General features: G+C 49.0%; 1 protein-coding gene across 1 annotated transcript; it reads right to left on the bottom strand.

Annotated features, from left to right (window-relative positions):
* NXNL1 (nucleoredoxin-like 1) lies at nt 1033-5267 on the bottom strand. The gene is made up of 2 exons (XM_018051707.1): nt 4942-5267; nt 1033-1363 (listed from the first exon to the last, which is right to left on the bottom strand). Exons 1-2 carry the CDS (start codon nt 5265-5267, stop codon nt 1033-1035), a joined length of 657 nt encoding a protein of 218 aa, XP_017907196.1.

Raw genomic sequence — 14289 nt, forward strand, 5'->3', positions numbered from 1 at the left:
AAACACCTCTACACCCCAATTCTAGGCTTTTTTTCCCCGCATCCGGGTAGCTCAGAGCAGCCCCACCCCTACCGCCCCTCTGCTCCTGGGGCTGGGCTCAGAATAAAGACAGCTTCCATCCCCAGCCCTGGGGTTCGGCTTTAAGCTGGGTCCCCTCCCTCTGAACTGAACTGAACCTGCGCTTCTCAGGTGGCCTTAGTGGTAAAGAATCCGCCTGCCAATGCAGGAGACGTAAGAGACAGTGGGTTTCATCTCTGGGTTGGAAAGATCCAGTGGAATAGGAAATGACAACCCACTCCAGTATTCTTGCCTGGAGAATCCCATGGACAGAGGAGCCTGGCAGGCCACAGTCCATGGGGTCGCAAAAGAGTCCGATACGACTGAGCCACCGAGGACATCCTCCTCCTTCCTGGACTGAACTCAGAGAGGTTCCCTCCCCTCATCCTGTCCCCCCTTCCCGCCTTGTTGAGGCTTTTCAGAGATTCTGCTGGCTCTGCCCGCCAGCCTTCCACCTCGGGGCTCAGAACAGCTTCCCCGGCTCTGGTCCCGCCCACTACCGGGAGGAGGGGTTTGTCGTTGTTCAGTCGCTCAGTTGTGTCTGACTCTTTCCGACCCCGTGGACTGCAGCACGCCAGGCTTCCCTGTCCATCCCCACTCCCGGAACTTGCTCAAACTCACGTCCATCTAGTCGGTGATGTCATCCACCCATCTCATCCTCTGTCGCTCCCTTCTCCTCCAGCCCTCAATCAGGGGGAGATGAGGGCTCATCAAAGAATCGCTCTCGCCCCGCCCCGCGCTGCCGCCCGCCCCGCATCCTTGTGTTCTTTCCTACAAGGGATTCAGAAAAGACCCCAGCCGCCAGTCCCACCTGCCCTTGGGGGTTGGGGGGAGGATTCATCACAGACCTGCCCCTCTCTGTTCCCCCCCACCAAAAGGATCGGAGCAGCCGGCTTCCCCCTCCCCCCGGCTCCGCTCCAATCTTCCTCTTGAGGTTTCATCATAGAACCCCCAGTCCTGTCCATCCCGCAGGGGTCAGAACAGTCCCGCTGCCTCGCCCTCGGCCTCGCCCTCCTGTCCGGAGCCGCCCGCTCTTCCCTGGCCTCGTGCGCCCCGCGCAGCCGGGTCTACGCGGTACTTGCAGCGGCGCAGGGGCTCGGTAAGGCTCCGCGGCGCGGGCTCGTCCAGGTCCTCGGGCTGCAGAAAGTTGCGGTCCAGCACCTCAGCCGCCTCCTGCCAGTTGGCGAAGCAGGCAGGGCCCAGGCGTCGGATCTCGTCGGCAGCGTCGAGCGTCAGCACATCCCCGCTGGGTTTCAGCACCACGACAGCTGGCAGGCGCTCCACGGAGAACTGGCGCCCAAGGTCCCTGCGGGGCGGGTGGGTCAGTGCGATCGGACCCTCGTCCTAGATTCTGAGCTGAGGAACACTCCACCCCTCCTCCTAGTACTTACTGAGCGCCTTCTGTGTGCAAGTGTCCCATAGCAGCCTCTGGGAGCGCCCAGGAACCCAGAGAGGCCGGGGCCATCGTGGCCTCCTGGCTGTGCCTCCAGCGCCCCGGCCACGCACCCACCACAGGGCCTTTGCACTGGCCGCGTCCTCTACCTGGAGCGCTCTCCCCAGACATCTGAGGATTAAGACGCTGTTTGCTGCAGACACCCAGCCTTACATTTCAGTGCCTGATCCACGACTCTCAGCACCCAACGCACTGCATAGCTGATTTCTCCTGTTGTCATTTTCTCCCACAATAGAAAGCAGTTTCACTGGGGCACGGATTTCTGTCTCGATACCCAGGTGTCCCCAGTGCCTGAAACAGTGCGGGGCATAGAGTAGATGCTCAGAAAACGCACATGGGATGAGTGAACAAATATTGATCAATTCCATAAAGAGATATTAAACTGGCTAAAGGACTTAGCGCCAGAGAGGGCCTCTCTCAGGAGGTGCCCCTGGAGCTGAGATCTGCAGGATGAGGAAGGGGAGAACAGGGGAAGGTCTTCCCAGGCAGAGGGCTCAGCTGGTGCAAAGGCCTGGACATCAGGGAGAGAGTGGAGGGCAGCCCTGATCATGGTGCAGGGCCATGGGAAGAACTTGATTTTGTTTTCTGTACGAGAGGAGGGCTGTCAGAATCCGTCCACTGGAGACCCCAGACTTCATCTCCCATTTAGGCCAGAATCTTATGCAGTCTTCATAGAGTAAAGGAGGCTGCCAGGGCTGGGCCCATCCATCCACAGTTCTTAATTTGGGTTCTCAGGTGGCCCTTTTGCTGGCCTTCACACAGAGAAACATAGTGCTTGCAAAATCCCAAAGGAATAGGTTGCCAGACTTAGCAACTAGAAATAGAGGATACCCTGTGTGAATGAATTGGAATTTCAGGTAAACAACAAATAACTTTTTATAAGTATATCTTTGAATTATGTGGGACATACTTATACTCCCAATTCGCCATTGCTTATGTGAAATTTATATTGAACTGGGTATTCTGTGTTTTATTTATTTTTAAAAAATTGTTTTTAATTTGGCTATGCAGCCTAATTTGGCTTCCCTGATGGCTCAGATGGTAAAGCGTCTGCCTGCAGTGCGAGAGACCCAGGTTCGATCCCTGGGTTGGGAAGATCCCCTGGAGAAGGAAATGGCAGCCCACTCTAGGACTCTAGCCTGGAAAATGCCGTGGACAGAGGAGCCTGGTAGGCTACAGTCCATGGGGTCTCAAAGAGTCGGACATGACTGAATGACTTCACTTTCACTTTCATGCGGCCTATGGGATCTTCGTTCCCTGACTAGAGATCAAACCCACAATCCCTGCATTGGAAGTTTGGAGTCTTAACCCACGGACCCCCAAGGAATTTCCCTGGGTGTCCTATATTTTATCTGGCAGCCTGGTATGTAGGAAGGGTAGTGGGTAGAAACTGTCTGGATACTTGCCTGGGGGAAGGGTGTCCGACTGTTTGTGAGATCCCCTTCTTCAGGGGATCTTCCCAACCCAGGTATTGAACCCTCGACTCTTACGTCTCCTGCATTGACAGGCAGGTTCTTTACCACTAGCACCACCTGTTGTTGAGAGGACCCTGCTCCAAACAAAGTCAGTGTTTGGCTATGATGCCCTTGTAGTAGGCATTTCTTGCCCCACGGGAGGGAGATATTTGCCCTTTGGGGAATGGAGCCTTCTCAGCTGCAGTACTCTTGCCTGGAAAATCCCATGGATGGAGGAGCCTGGTAGGCTGCAGTCCATGGGGTCGCTAGGAGTCGGGAGTCGGACACGACTGAATCGACTTAGCAGCAGCAGCAGTTGCTGCAGAAGCCTGTGGGAGTGAGCAAGTTTGCAAACTCTGATTATCTTGGGTAGCGGATAAAGGTCTCCATGACCAGAAACTTCTAAGTTTTGTAACAAAACTAATGAGATCAGTAAAATGTCCTCAAATCTGCAACTCACTTTCAAATGGTTCAGCACAAACTTCACACTAGCGGAGATAAAGCAAATAGAAAAATATGAATAATTTTCATGTGGTTCTTTGTGTGCTCCTTCCAACTTTTTGATGTCTTTGAAATTATTCTTATCTCTCTCTTTTTCTCCTCTTGGATGCTCTGTGTGGCTTGCAGGAAATTTTTCATGATAAAAATCGCGGGCTTAAAAAGAATGTAAGTAAAAAAAAAAAATTAAAAAAAAAAAAAGAATGTAAGTCTGAGACTTCCCTGGTGGTCTAGTGGTTAAGACTTCAAGCTTCCACTGCAGGTAGCATAGGTTTGATCCCTGGTGGGGGAACTAAGATCTTGCATGCAATGTGGTGCAGCCAAAAAATAAATAAAAAGAATGACAGTCTTATTGCAGAAAAGGGGAAAGTTTGAAAATAGCCACAAATGTTCACAGTTTATCCGGCAGCTCACTGGAAAGCTTGAACCCAACCACCCCTCTCTCTCTCAGCTCCGCTGCTGTCTGAGGATCACAGGCCCACTTAGTAGGCGACATTGGGGGCACTGCTGCACACGGTGCCTGCTGGCTTCCCAGGTGGGCGCTAGTGGTAAAGAACCCGCCTGCCAACGCAGGAGACAGACTCGATTGATCCCGGGGTTGGGAAGATTCCCTGGAGGAGGGCATGACAACCCACTCCAGTATTCTTGCCTGGAGAATCCCATGGACAGAGGATGGCTACAGCCCATGGTTACAGCCCGTAGGGTCACAAAAGAGTCGGACACGACTGAAGTGACTTAACATGCATGCATGGTACCAGGGGGCTTCTTGCTCTTGGTGTTACAGTTCCCTGAACTGGCTGTTTTTTCTCTGAAATCCTCTGAGCCTTTGTGCTGTGTCTGTTCTCTGCCTGGAAACCCTTCGCTTTCCTCATTCTTTGCCCTCCTTTCCTCCCTGTCCTTGGGGTTCTCCCTTTGAAGCAATTTCTTCTGGGAAGCATCCCCCAACTCCCAAATCTCAGCAAGGTCTCCCTGTTATATTTTCACATGACACTCTCCCTTTTGCTTTTGGAATGGCTGCAGTTTGTTATTATGTATTTCTTTGAGTGTTTGAGTGTTGGTTTCACCTTTGGTAAACTCCCCTGCAGCTGGGTGGAAATGGGCATAGATGCCCCTCCCTCCCCCATCTCCAGGCCTGACTTCTCTGTCCTGACTGGCCCACAGAGGGTGCTTTTATCAACTCCAGATGGAACAGATACACCAATAAGCAAATGGTCTTCCTGGGTAGTTCAAGTGATAAAGAATCTGCCTGCAATGTGGGAGACCTGGGTTCGATCCCTGAGTTGGGAAGATCCCCGGGAGAAGGGCATGGCAACCCAGTCCAGTATTCTTGCCTGGAGAATTTCATGGACAGAGGAGCCTGGGGGGCTCCGGGCTATTGGGTTGCAAAGAGTCGGACACGACTGAGCAACTAACACTTCACTTTCAGCAGAAACAGCCCCTCCTCCAGGAAGCCCTCCCTGACCTCTCCTCTTGTCTCACCTCCTCAGGTCATCCTCGAAGGGCAAGAAGAGCCACTTCTTGGGCATGTCCCTGAGGAACAGGTCTTGCTGCTCCTCCGTCGGGTCCTGGGACACGTACACCAGGGCCACCTGGGCTGCCCGCAGCACGTAGAACTCATCTGTGAGCCGCACGAAGAAGTCCCGGAGGATGGGTGCAAAGGCCTGGCACTCCGGGCAAGACCCAGCACCAAAGAATAGCAGCACCAGCCGGTTTTCCAGTCGACGGCTGAGCTCAGCCTCTGTGTCCAGCTCATCCTGGTCGCTGTTGTTTCGGATCAGGACGCGGCCGGAGAAAAGGGAGGCCATGGCAACTCTGGCTGGGTGCTGGGGACAGGGTGGAAGGACCTTGTGTGACCCTGAGCCTGCTGGCTGGCTGCTGCCCCAGGATTAGGAATCCTTAGGAGGCCAGTTTAGGACGTCAGTAATCTGCCTAAACCTCGACCTGATTCTTTGCTGCCTCTGAAGGCACAGGGCCAGCTGCTCATGGGCTGGTCTCAGGAGATAGCTGCGAAGAAATTAAGAAGCCAGTCGGACTGAGATGTGGGAGTGAAAACAGCTTATTCAGTTGTGATGTAAAAAGATAAGTGAATCTTGCTGAATGCACTCAGGATTTCAGTCTTCATGAATGCATTTGGTAATCCTAAATCACAAAAGCTCTACTAATTAATGACTGTGATTTCTAAGTTGTTTGGTCGTTTCTGACTCTTTGTGACCCCATGGACTGCAACACTCCAGGCTTCCTCGTCCTTCACTGTCTCCTGGAGTGTTCAAACTCATGTCCATTGAGTCGGTGATGCCATCCGACCATCTCATCCTCTGTCGCCCACTTCTCCTCCTGCCCTCAATCTTTCCCAGAATCAGGGTCTTTTCCAGTGAGTCAGCTCTTCGCATCAGGCGGCCAAAGTATTGGAGCTTCAGCTTCGGCATCAGTCCTTCCAATGAATATTCAAGATTTATTTCTTTTAGGATTGACTGGTTTGATCTTCTTGCAGTCTAAGGGACTCTCAAGAGTCTTCACATTTCAAAGGTATCAGTTTTTCGACGCTCAGCCTTCTCTATGATCTAATGCTCACATCTGTACCTGATTACTGAAAAAACCATAGCTTTTTCTATACCGACCTTTGTCGACAAAGTGATGTCTCTGCTTTTTAATATACTGTCTAGGTTTGTCATAGCTTTTCTTCCAAGGAGCAAGCGTCTTTTAATTTTGTGGCTGCAGTCACCATCCACAGTGATTTTGGAACCCCCCAAAATAAAAGTCTGTTCCCGTCTATTTGCCATGTGCTGGGACTGGATGCCATGATCATAGCTTTTTGAATGTTGAGTTTACTGTGATTTCTAAGTAGAGACGAGTGTAAATGATATTTGAAGGTACCCGCCTGCCATGACCATAAGGTGCTATGAAATTATCTGAGATTTACGCGGGTGACAGAGTCACAGAATTGGCCAATAGCTGCTTTGATAGCCCAACTGGATGCACAATTCCAGTTAGAAGTTAATAAGAGTCAACGATTTTTTTCTTCCCTCCTCCCTCCTGAATTCTGTCTGGACAGCCCACCTTGACATTCCATGGCGTCTAACTGTCCAACTCACCGTCATAGTATTTTGCAACCCTCTCCCATCAAGCCCTGGGGACTAGTTTCCCTCTCCTTGAAGCCAAGTTGGCTCCTAACTTGCTCCCCCGCCTTTTTTTTAAGTTTATTCATTAAAAAAGATTTTTTTAAAATTTATGGCTCTGCTGGGTCTTCATTGCTGCTCGCAGGCTTTCTCTAGCTGCAGCGAGCAGGGCCCACTCTGCGTTGTGGTGTGTGGGCCTCTCATTGCGGTGGTTTCTCTTGTTGCAGAGCATGGGCTCTAGAGCGCAGGCTCAGCAGTTGTGGCACTCGGTCTTGGTTACTCCGAGGCGTGTGGGATCTTCCTGGACTAGGGATCGATCCCGTGGCCCCTGCATTGGCAGGTGGATTCTTAACCACTGAACGACCAGGGAAGCCCATTCTTAACTTGCTTTTGACCAATAGAATGTGATGGAAGAGGCGAATTCTCAGGATAAGGCTCTTCTTGCCTCCCACGCTCTCTCTTTTGGAATGTGGCCTCCTGACATCCCATGTAAGGAAGCTGATCTAGCCCTGAGGTTGGCAGACTTTTTATATAAAGGGCCAGGGAGTAAATATTTTCCACATTGTAGGCCATATGGTCTCTGCTACAACTTGGAATTCTCTCATTATGTGCATGCAAAAGCTTCTCTAGACAATATGAAAAAGAATTTATGTGTCTGGCTTCCAATAAAACTCTATTTACAGACATGGAAATTTGAATTTCCTAGAATTTTCATTTGTCATGGGATACCAATCTTTTTTTTTTTTTAACTGTTCGAAAATGTGAAAACCATTCTTTGCCCATAGTGAGCAGGGTTTGGCCTGTGACCCTGTGCCAGTCTACTGGTTCAGAAGCCACATGGAAGACACCTAGATGCCCAGCCAACTGCCAGGACCAACTGCCACAAATGCGACCTTACAGCCTAGCTGCTAGCAGAATGTAGCTGAGTGTCTGAGCCAGGTGAGACCAGCAGAGAACCATCAGGTGTTACTGACCAGGGCTGCGTTCTTGGCCTCTTTGATCAATAGAAATTGATCAGAGGCCAGTTAAGAAGTTCAGGCAAGACTTCACTGGCAACCCTGCTGTAGCAGTGGGGAGACAGAACAAGTAACGGTTTCTGTTGCTTGCTCACTCACTGGGACGGGGGAAAGCTTGTTCCTTATTTGGGGTGAGGGTAAGTATGTGTCCAGGAGGTGGGCAGGAGAGGTGGCTTTGGTGGTGGTATGTGCAGGTGGCATACCCGATTGTTGTTGCTCAGTCACTCAGTCCTGTTCAACTCTTTGTGACCCCGTAGACTGCAGCACGCCAGGCTTCCCTGTCCTTCACCATCTCCCAGAGCTTGCTCAAACTCATGTTCATTGAGTCGGTGATGCCATCCAACCGTCTCATCCTCTGTCGTCCCTTTCTCCTCCTGCCTTCAATCTTTCCCAGCAAGAGGGTCTTTTCCAGTGAGTCAGTTCATCGCATCAGGTGGCCACAGCATTGGAGCTTCAGCTTCAGCATCAATCCTTCTAATGAATATTCAGGATTGACTTCCTTTAGGATTGACTGGTTTGATCTTGCTGTCCAAGGGACTCTCCAGAGTCTTCTCCAACACTACAGTTCAAAAGCGTCGATTCTTCTGTATTCAGCCTTCTTTATGGTTCAACTTTTACGTCCATACATGACTACTGGAAAAACCATAGCTTTGATTATACAGACCTTTGTTGGCAAAGTAATGTGTCTGCTTTTTAATACGCTGTCTAGGTTGGTCATAGCTTTTCTTCCAAGGAGCAAGCGTCTTTTAATTTTGTGGCTGCCCTCACCATTTTCAGTGATTTTGGAGCCCCCAAAAATAGTCTGTCACTGTTTCCATTGATTCCCCATCTATTTGCCATGAAGTGATGGGACCTGATGCCATGATCTTCGTTTTTTGCATACTGAGTTTTAAGCCAGCTTTTTCACTCTCCTCTTTCACTTTCATCAAGAGGCTCTTTAGTTCCTCTTCGCTTTCTACCATAAGGGTGGTGTCATCTGCATATCTGAGGTTATTGATATTTCTCTTGGAAATCTTGATTCCAGCTTGTGCTTCATCCAGCCTAGTGTTTCAAAGGATGTATTCTGTATATAAGTTATATAAGGGTGACAATATACAAATGACATACTCCTTTCCCAATTTTGAACCAGTCCGTTGTTTCATGTCCAGTTCTAACTGTTGCTTCTTGACCTGCATGCAGGTTTCTCAGGAGGCAGGTAAGGAGGTCTAGTGTTCCTATCTCTTGAAGAATTTTCTACAGTTTGTTGTGATCCACACAGTCAAAGGCTTTAGCATGGTCAATGAAACAGAAGTAGATGTTTTTCTGTAATTCTCTTGCTTTTTATGATCCAACAGATGTTGGCAATTTGATCTTTGCTTCCTCTGCCTTTTCTAAATCCAGGTTGAACATCTGGAAATTCTCTGTTCATGTTCTGTTGAAGCTTGTCTTGGAGAATTTTGAGCATTTCTTTGCTAGCATGTGAAATGAGTGCAACTGTGTCATAGTTTGAACATTCTTTGGCATTGCCTTTCTTTGGGATTGGAATGAAAACTGATCTTTTCCAGTCCTGTGGCCACTCCTGAGTTTTCCATATTTGCTGGCATATTGAGTGCAGCACTTTCACAGCTTCATCTTTCAGGATTTGAAATAGCTCAACTGGAATTGCATCACCTCCACTAGCTTTGTTCGTAGTGATGCTTCCTAAGGCCCACTTGACTTCACATTCCAGGATGTCTGGCTCTAGGAGAGTGATCACACCATCGTGATTATCTGGGTCATTAGATTTTTTTCTGTACAGTTCCTCTGTGTGTTCTTGCCACCTCTTCTTAATATCTTCTGCTTGTGTTAGGTCCCTACCACTTCTGTCCTTTATCGAGCCCATCTTTGCATGAAATATTCCCTTGGTGTCTCTAATTTTGTTGAAGAGATCTCTAGTCTTTCCCTTTCTGTTGTTTTCCTCTATTTCTTTGCATTGACTGCTGAGGAAGGTTTTCTTATCTCTCCTTGCTATTCTTTGGAACTCTGCATTCAAATAGGCATATCTTTGCTTTTCTCCTCTGCCCTTCGCTTCTCTTCTTTTCTCAGCGATTTGTAAGGCCTCCTCAGACAGCTGTTTTGGCATTTGCATTTTGTTTTCATTTTTTTTTAGTTCTGTGCAGTTTATTGCTACCAACTCATCTCCCTCCAGCCTCATGCACGCGTACTCAGTCATGTGACCCCATGAACTGCAGCCCACCAGGCTCCTCTGTCCATGGGATTCTCCAGGCAAGAATATTGGAGTGGGGTGCCATTTTCTTCTCCATGCATTTATTTTTTCCCGGAGATGGTTTTGATCACTGCCTCCTGTATAATGTCGCAAACCTCCGTCCATAGCTCTTCAGGCACTCTGTCTATCAGATCTAATTCCTTGAATCCATTTGTCACTTCCCCTGTATAATCATAAGGGATTCGACTTAGGTTTACCTGAATGGTCTAGTGGTTTTCCCTACTTTCTTCAATTTAATTCTGAATTTTGCAATAAGGAGTTCATGGTCTGAGCCACAGTCATATTCAGGTCTTGTTTTTGCTGACTGTATAGAGCTTCTCCATCTTTGGCTGCAAAGAATATAATCAATCTGATTTTGGTGTTGACCATCTGGTGATGCCCATGTGTAGAGTGGTCTCTTGTGTTCTTAAAAGAAGGTGTTTTCTATGATCAGTGCATTCTCTTAGCAAAACGCTGTTAGCTTTTGCCCTGCTTCATTTTGTACCCCAAGGCCAAACTTGCCTGTTACTCCAGGGATCTCTTAACTTCCTACTTTTGCATTCTAAGCCCCTGTGATGAGAAGGACATCTCTTTTTTGGTGTGTGTTCTAGAAGGTCTTGTACGTCTTCACAGAACTGTTCAACTTCAGCTTCTTCGGCATTAGTGGTTGGGGCATAGACTTGGGTTACTGTGATATTGAATGGTTAGCTTGGAAATGAACAGATATTATTCTGTCGTTTTTGAGACTGCACCCAAGTACTGCATTTTGGACTCTTTTCTTGACTGTGAGGATGACTCCATTTCTTCTAAGGGATTCTTGCCCACAGTAGTAGATATAATGGTCATCTGAATTAAATTCACCCATTTCTTTCCATTTTAGGTCACTGACTCCTAAAATGTCGACCATCACTCTTGCCATCTCCTGTCTGACCTCTTCCAATTTACCGTGATTCATGGACCTAACATTACAGGTTCCTATGCAACATTTTCCTTTACAGCATCAGACTTTACTTCCGTCACCAGTCACATCCACAACTGGGTGTTGTTTTTGCTTCATTCTTTCTGGAGTTATTTCTCCACTCTTCTCCAGGAGCATATTGGGCCCCTACCGACCTGGGGAGTTCATCTTTCAGGGTCCTATCTTTTTGCCTTTTCATACTGTTCACGGGGTTCTCAGGGCAAGAATGCTGATGTGGTTTGCCATTCCCTTCTCCAGTGGACCTCATTTTGTCAGAAGTCTGCATGACCCGTCCATCTTAGGTGGCCCTACCCGGCATTGGCTCATAGTTTCTTTGAGTTGGACAAGGCTGGGATCCGTGTGGTCAGTTTGATTAGTTTTCTGTGATTATGGTTTTCATTCTGTCTGCCCACTGATGGATGAGTATAAGAGGCTTGTGGAAGCTTTCTGGTGGGAGGGACTGGCTGTGGGGGAATCTGGGTCTTGCTCTGATGGGTGGGGCCATGCTCAGTACATCTTTAATCCAATTTTCTGCTGATGGGTGGGGCTGTGTTCCCTTCCTGTGGTTTGGCCTGAGGCCAGACTACAGTCAGGCTAATGGCAGTAATGACCACCTCCTTCAAAAGGACTTATGCCAGAATGCAGGGCCTCCCAGGACTGTTGTCGTTAGTGCCCCTGACCCTTGGCAGGCCACTGTCAACCCACACCTCCACCAGAGACTCCTGGACACTCACAGGCAAGTCTGGCTCAGTCTCCTGCGGGGTCCTGCTCCTTTCTCCTGGGTCCTGGTGCACACAAGCTTTTGTTGTGCCTTCCAAGAGTCTTGTTTCCCTGTGCATTCTCAGCCCTTTGGCTGGATCCCCAGTTTGGGAAATCTGTTGTGGGCCTTAGAACTTTTGCAACAGTGTGAGGACTTCTTTGGTGTAATTGTTCTCCAGTTTGTGGGTCATCTGCTCGGTGCCTCTGTGGTGGGGCTAATGGTGACTTCCTCCAAGAGGACTTAGGCCACATGCCACGACGCCCGGGTCTGCTGCAGCTGGAGCCCCTGTCCTTCTGGCAGGCCACTGCTGACTCTTGCCTCCGCAGGAGACACTCAAACACTCGAAGGCAGGTCTGGCCCAGTCTCTTGATGGGGTAACTGATCCTTTCCCTGGGTCCTGGTGTGCACAAGGTTTTGTTTGCGCCCTCTGAGCATCTCTGGTGGGTCTGAGATTTGATTCGAAATGAGATTGCACCTCTCCTGCTATCTTGTTGGGGCTTCTCCTTTGCCCTTGGACACTGGGTATCTTTTTTTGGTGGGATCCAACATACTCCTGTCAATAGCTGTTCAGCAGCTAGTTGCGATTTTGGTGTTCATGCCAAAGATGAAGTTTTGTTCCTGACACCCTGCTTTTGCTCCCCAATCTTCAGAAGTGGCAGTTGGCTTTTTTTTTTTTTTTTGGTCTTTTTGTACCTTGTTGTCCACAGCTTTTGTTTTTGTTTTTAATACTTATTTTTGTTTATCTATTTGGCTGTGCCAGGTCCTAGCTGTGGCATGCAGGATCTTTAGTTGTGGCATGTGGGATCTAGTTCCTTGATCAGGAATCGAACCCAGGCCCCCTGCCTTGGGAGTGTGAACCACCAGGACACCTTGGGAGTGTGGACCACCAGGGAAGACCCATATGCATTAATTTTCAGTCAGAGACATTACTTTGCCGACTAAGGTCCGTCTAGTCAAGGCTATGGTTTTTCCTGTGGTCATGTATGGATATGAGAGTTGGACTGTGAAGAAGGCTGAGCGCCGAAGAATTGATGCTTTTGAACTGTGGTGTTGGAGAAGACTCTTGAGAGTCCCTTGGACTGCAAGAAGATCCAACCAGTCCATTCTGAAGGAGATCAGCCCTGGGATTTCTTTGGAAGGAATGATGCTAAAGCTGAAACTCCAGTACTTTGGCCACCTCATGGGAAGAGTTGACTCATTGGAAAAGACTCTGATGCGGGGAGGGACTGGGGGCAGGAGGAGAAGGGGACGACAGAGGATGAGATGGCTGGATGGCATCACTGACTCGATGGACTTGAGTCTGAGTGAACTGTGGGAGTTGGTGATGGACAGGGAGGCCTGGCATGCTGCGATTCATGGGGTCGCAAAGAGTCGGACACGACTGAGCTACTGAACTGAACTGATCTCCCTACGAGGGAGCTCAGTTGTTAAAGAATTTGCCTGTAATGCAGGAGACCTGGGTTAGATCCCTGAGTTGGGAAGATCCCCTGGAGAAGGAAATGGCAACCCACTCCAGTATTCTTGCCTGGAAAATCCCATAGACGGAGGAGCCTGGTGGGCTATGGTCCATGGGGTTGAAGAAGAATCGGATACGACTTCATTCTGATAGGGATAGAGTAAGATAGTCACATGGTTAGAAATCCCACTTGGCGATGATAGGTAGAGAAGGGCTTCAGGAGATCATTATAAACTAGACACCGATCAGGAAACGCCCAGACCTTCTGGCGACTAAGCAACAATTGGAACATTTTGAGATTAAACAAACTTACTTAGGCCAGTATCACAGGAAAAGATACAAGACCCGCTCTTGGCCTTGTAAGATAAAGAACCCTGAAAAACCGCATTCCTGCACGTAGCGTGCACAAGAATATGGGGGAAGGTGAAAGAAACTAGGGGAAAGGTGACGTTATACTGAAACCTGAGATGAATTGCCATATTTCAGTCTATGTTACAAACTTTTTGCTAATATCCATATGATTCTAGGTAGCCCGTAAGTCCCAGTTAGACCATATAGAGTTCGAAGAGGAGCTAATGATGTAAGTCTTGACATCTATCCAAGAAGGAGGAAGAAAGTGGCACTTTCCTCCCCTTTTTCTTTTTAAAGATGTATCTGCTTGCTCATGTATTTTTGGCTGTCCTGGGTCTCCGTTGCTGCTTGTGGGATGTCTCTAGCTGCGGGGAGAGGGGACTGCCTTTCATTGGGATGTGCGGGCTTCTCACTGTGGTGACTTCTCTTGCTGCAGAACGCTGGCTCTAGGAGCTCATGTTTCGGTCGCTGTGGCGCCCGGGCTTAGCTGCTCCAAGGCCTGTGGGTTCTTCCTGGACTAGGGAGCAAACCTGTGTGCCTTGTTTTGGCAGGTGTATCCTTAACCACTGGACCACCAGGGAAGGGCTCCCTGTGGCTCAGATGGTCAAGAATCCACCTGCAATGCAGGAGACCTGGGTTCGACCCCCATGCTTTGTTCTCAGGGTGGCAGAGTGCTCTTGCCTGCCTGCTTGTTTCCTTCACAAGCATCCTATACTATTAAATCCACTTCTTACCTATCACTTTGCCTCTTGTTGAATTCTTTCTGCACCAAGACAAAAGCAGCTGAGCTTCAGTAAGCCCTGTGACCAGGTGTGACGTTTCAGCTGGGAGACTGTGGGTCTGAGTCCCATCTGAGGCATGTGGCTTCAATTCCGTCCAGAAACAATTTCCTGGTCAGATTTTCCTCAGTCTGCCAGAACCGTGGGAAGTCCCAACTTGTTGTGAA

Source organism: Capra hircus, chromosome 7, assembly GCF_001704415.2.
Source record: "Capra hircus breed San Clemente chromosome 7, ASM170441v1, whole genome shotgun sequence".
NCBI classification, from domain to species: Eukaryota; Metazoa; Chordata; class Mammalia; order Artiodactyla; family Bovidae; genus Capra; species Capra hircus.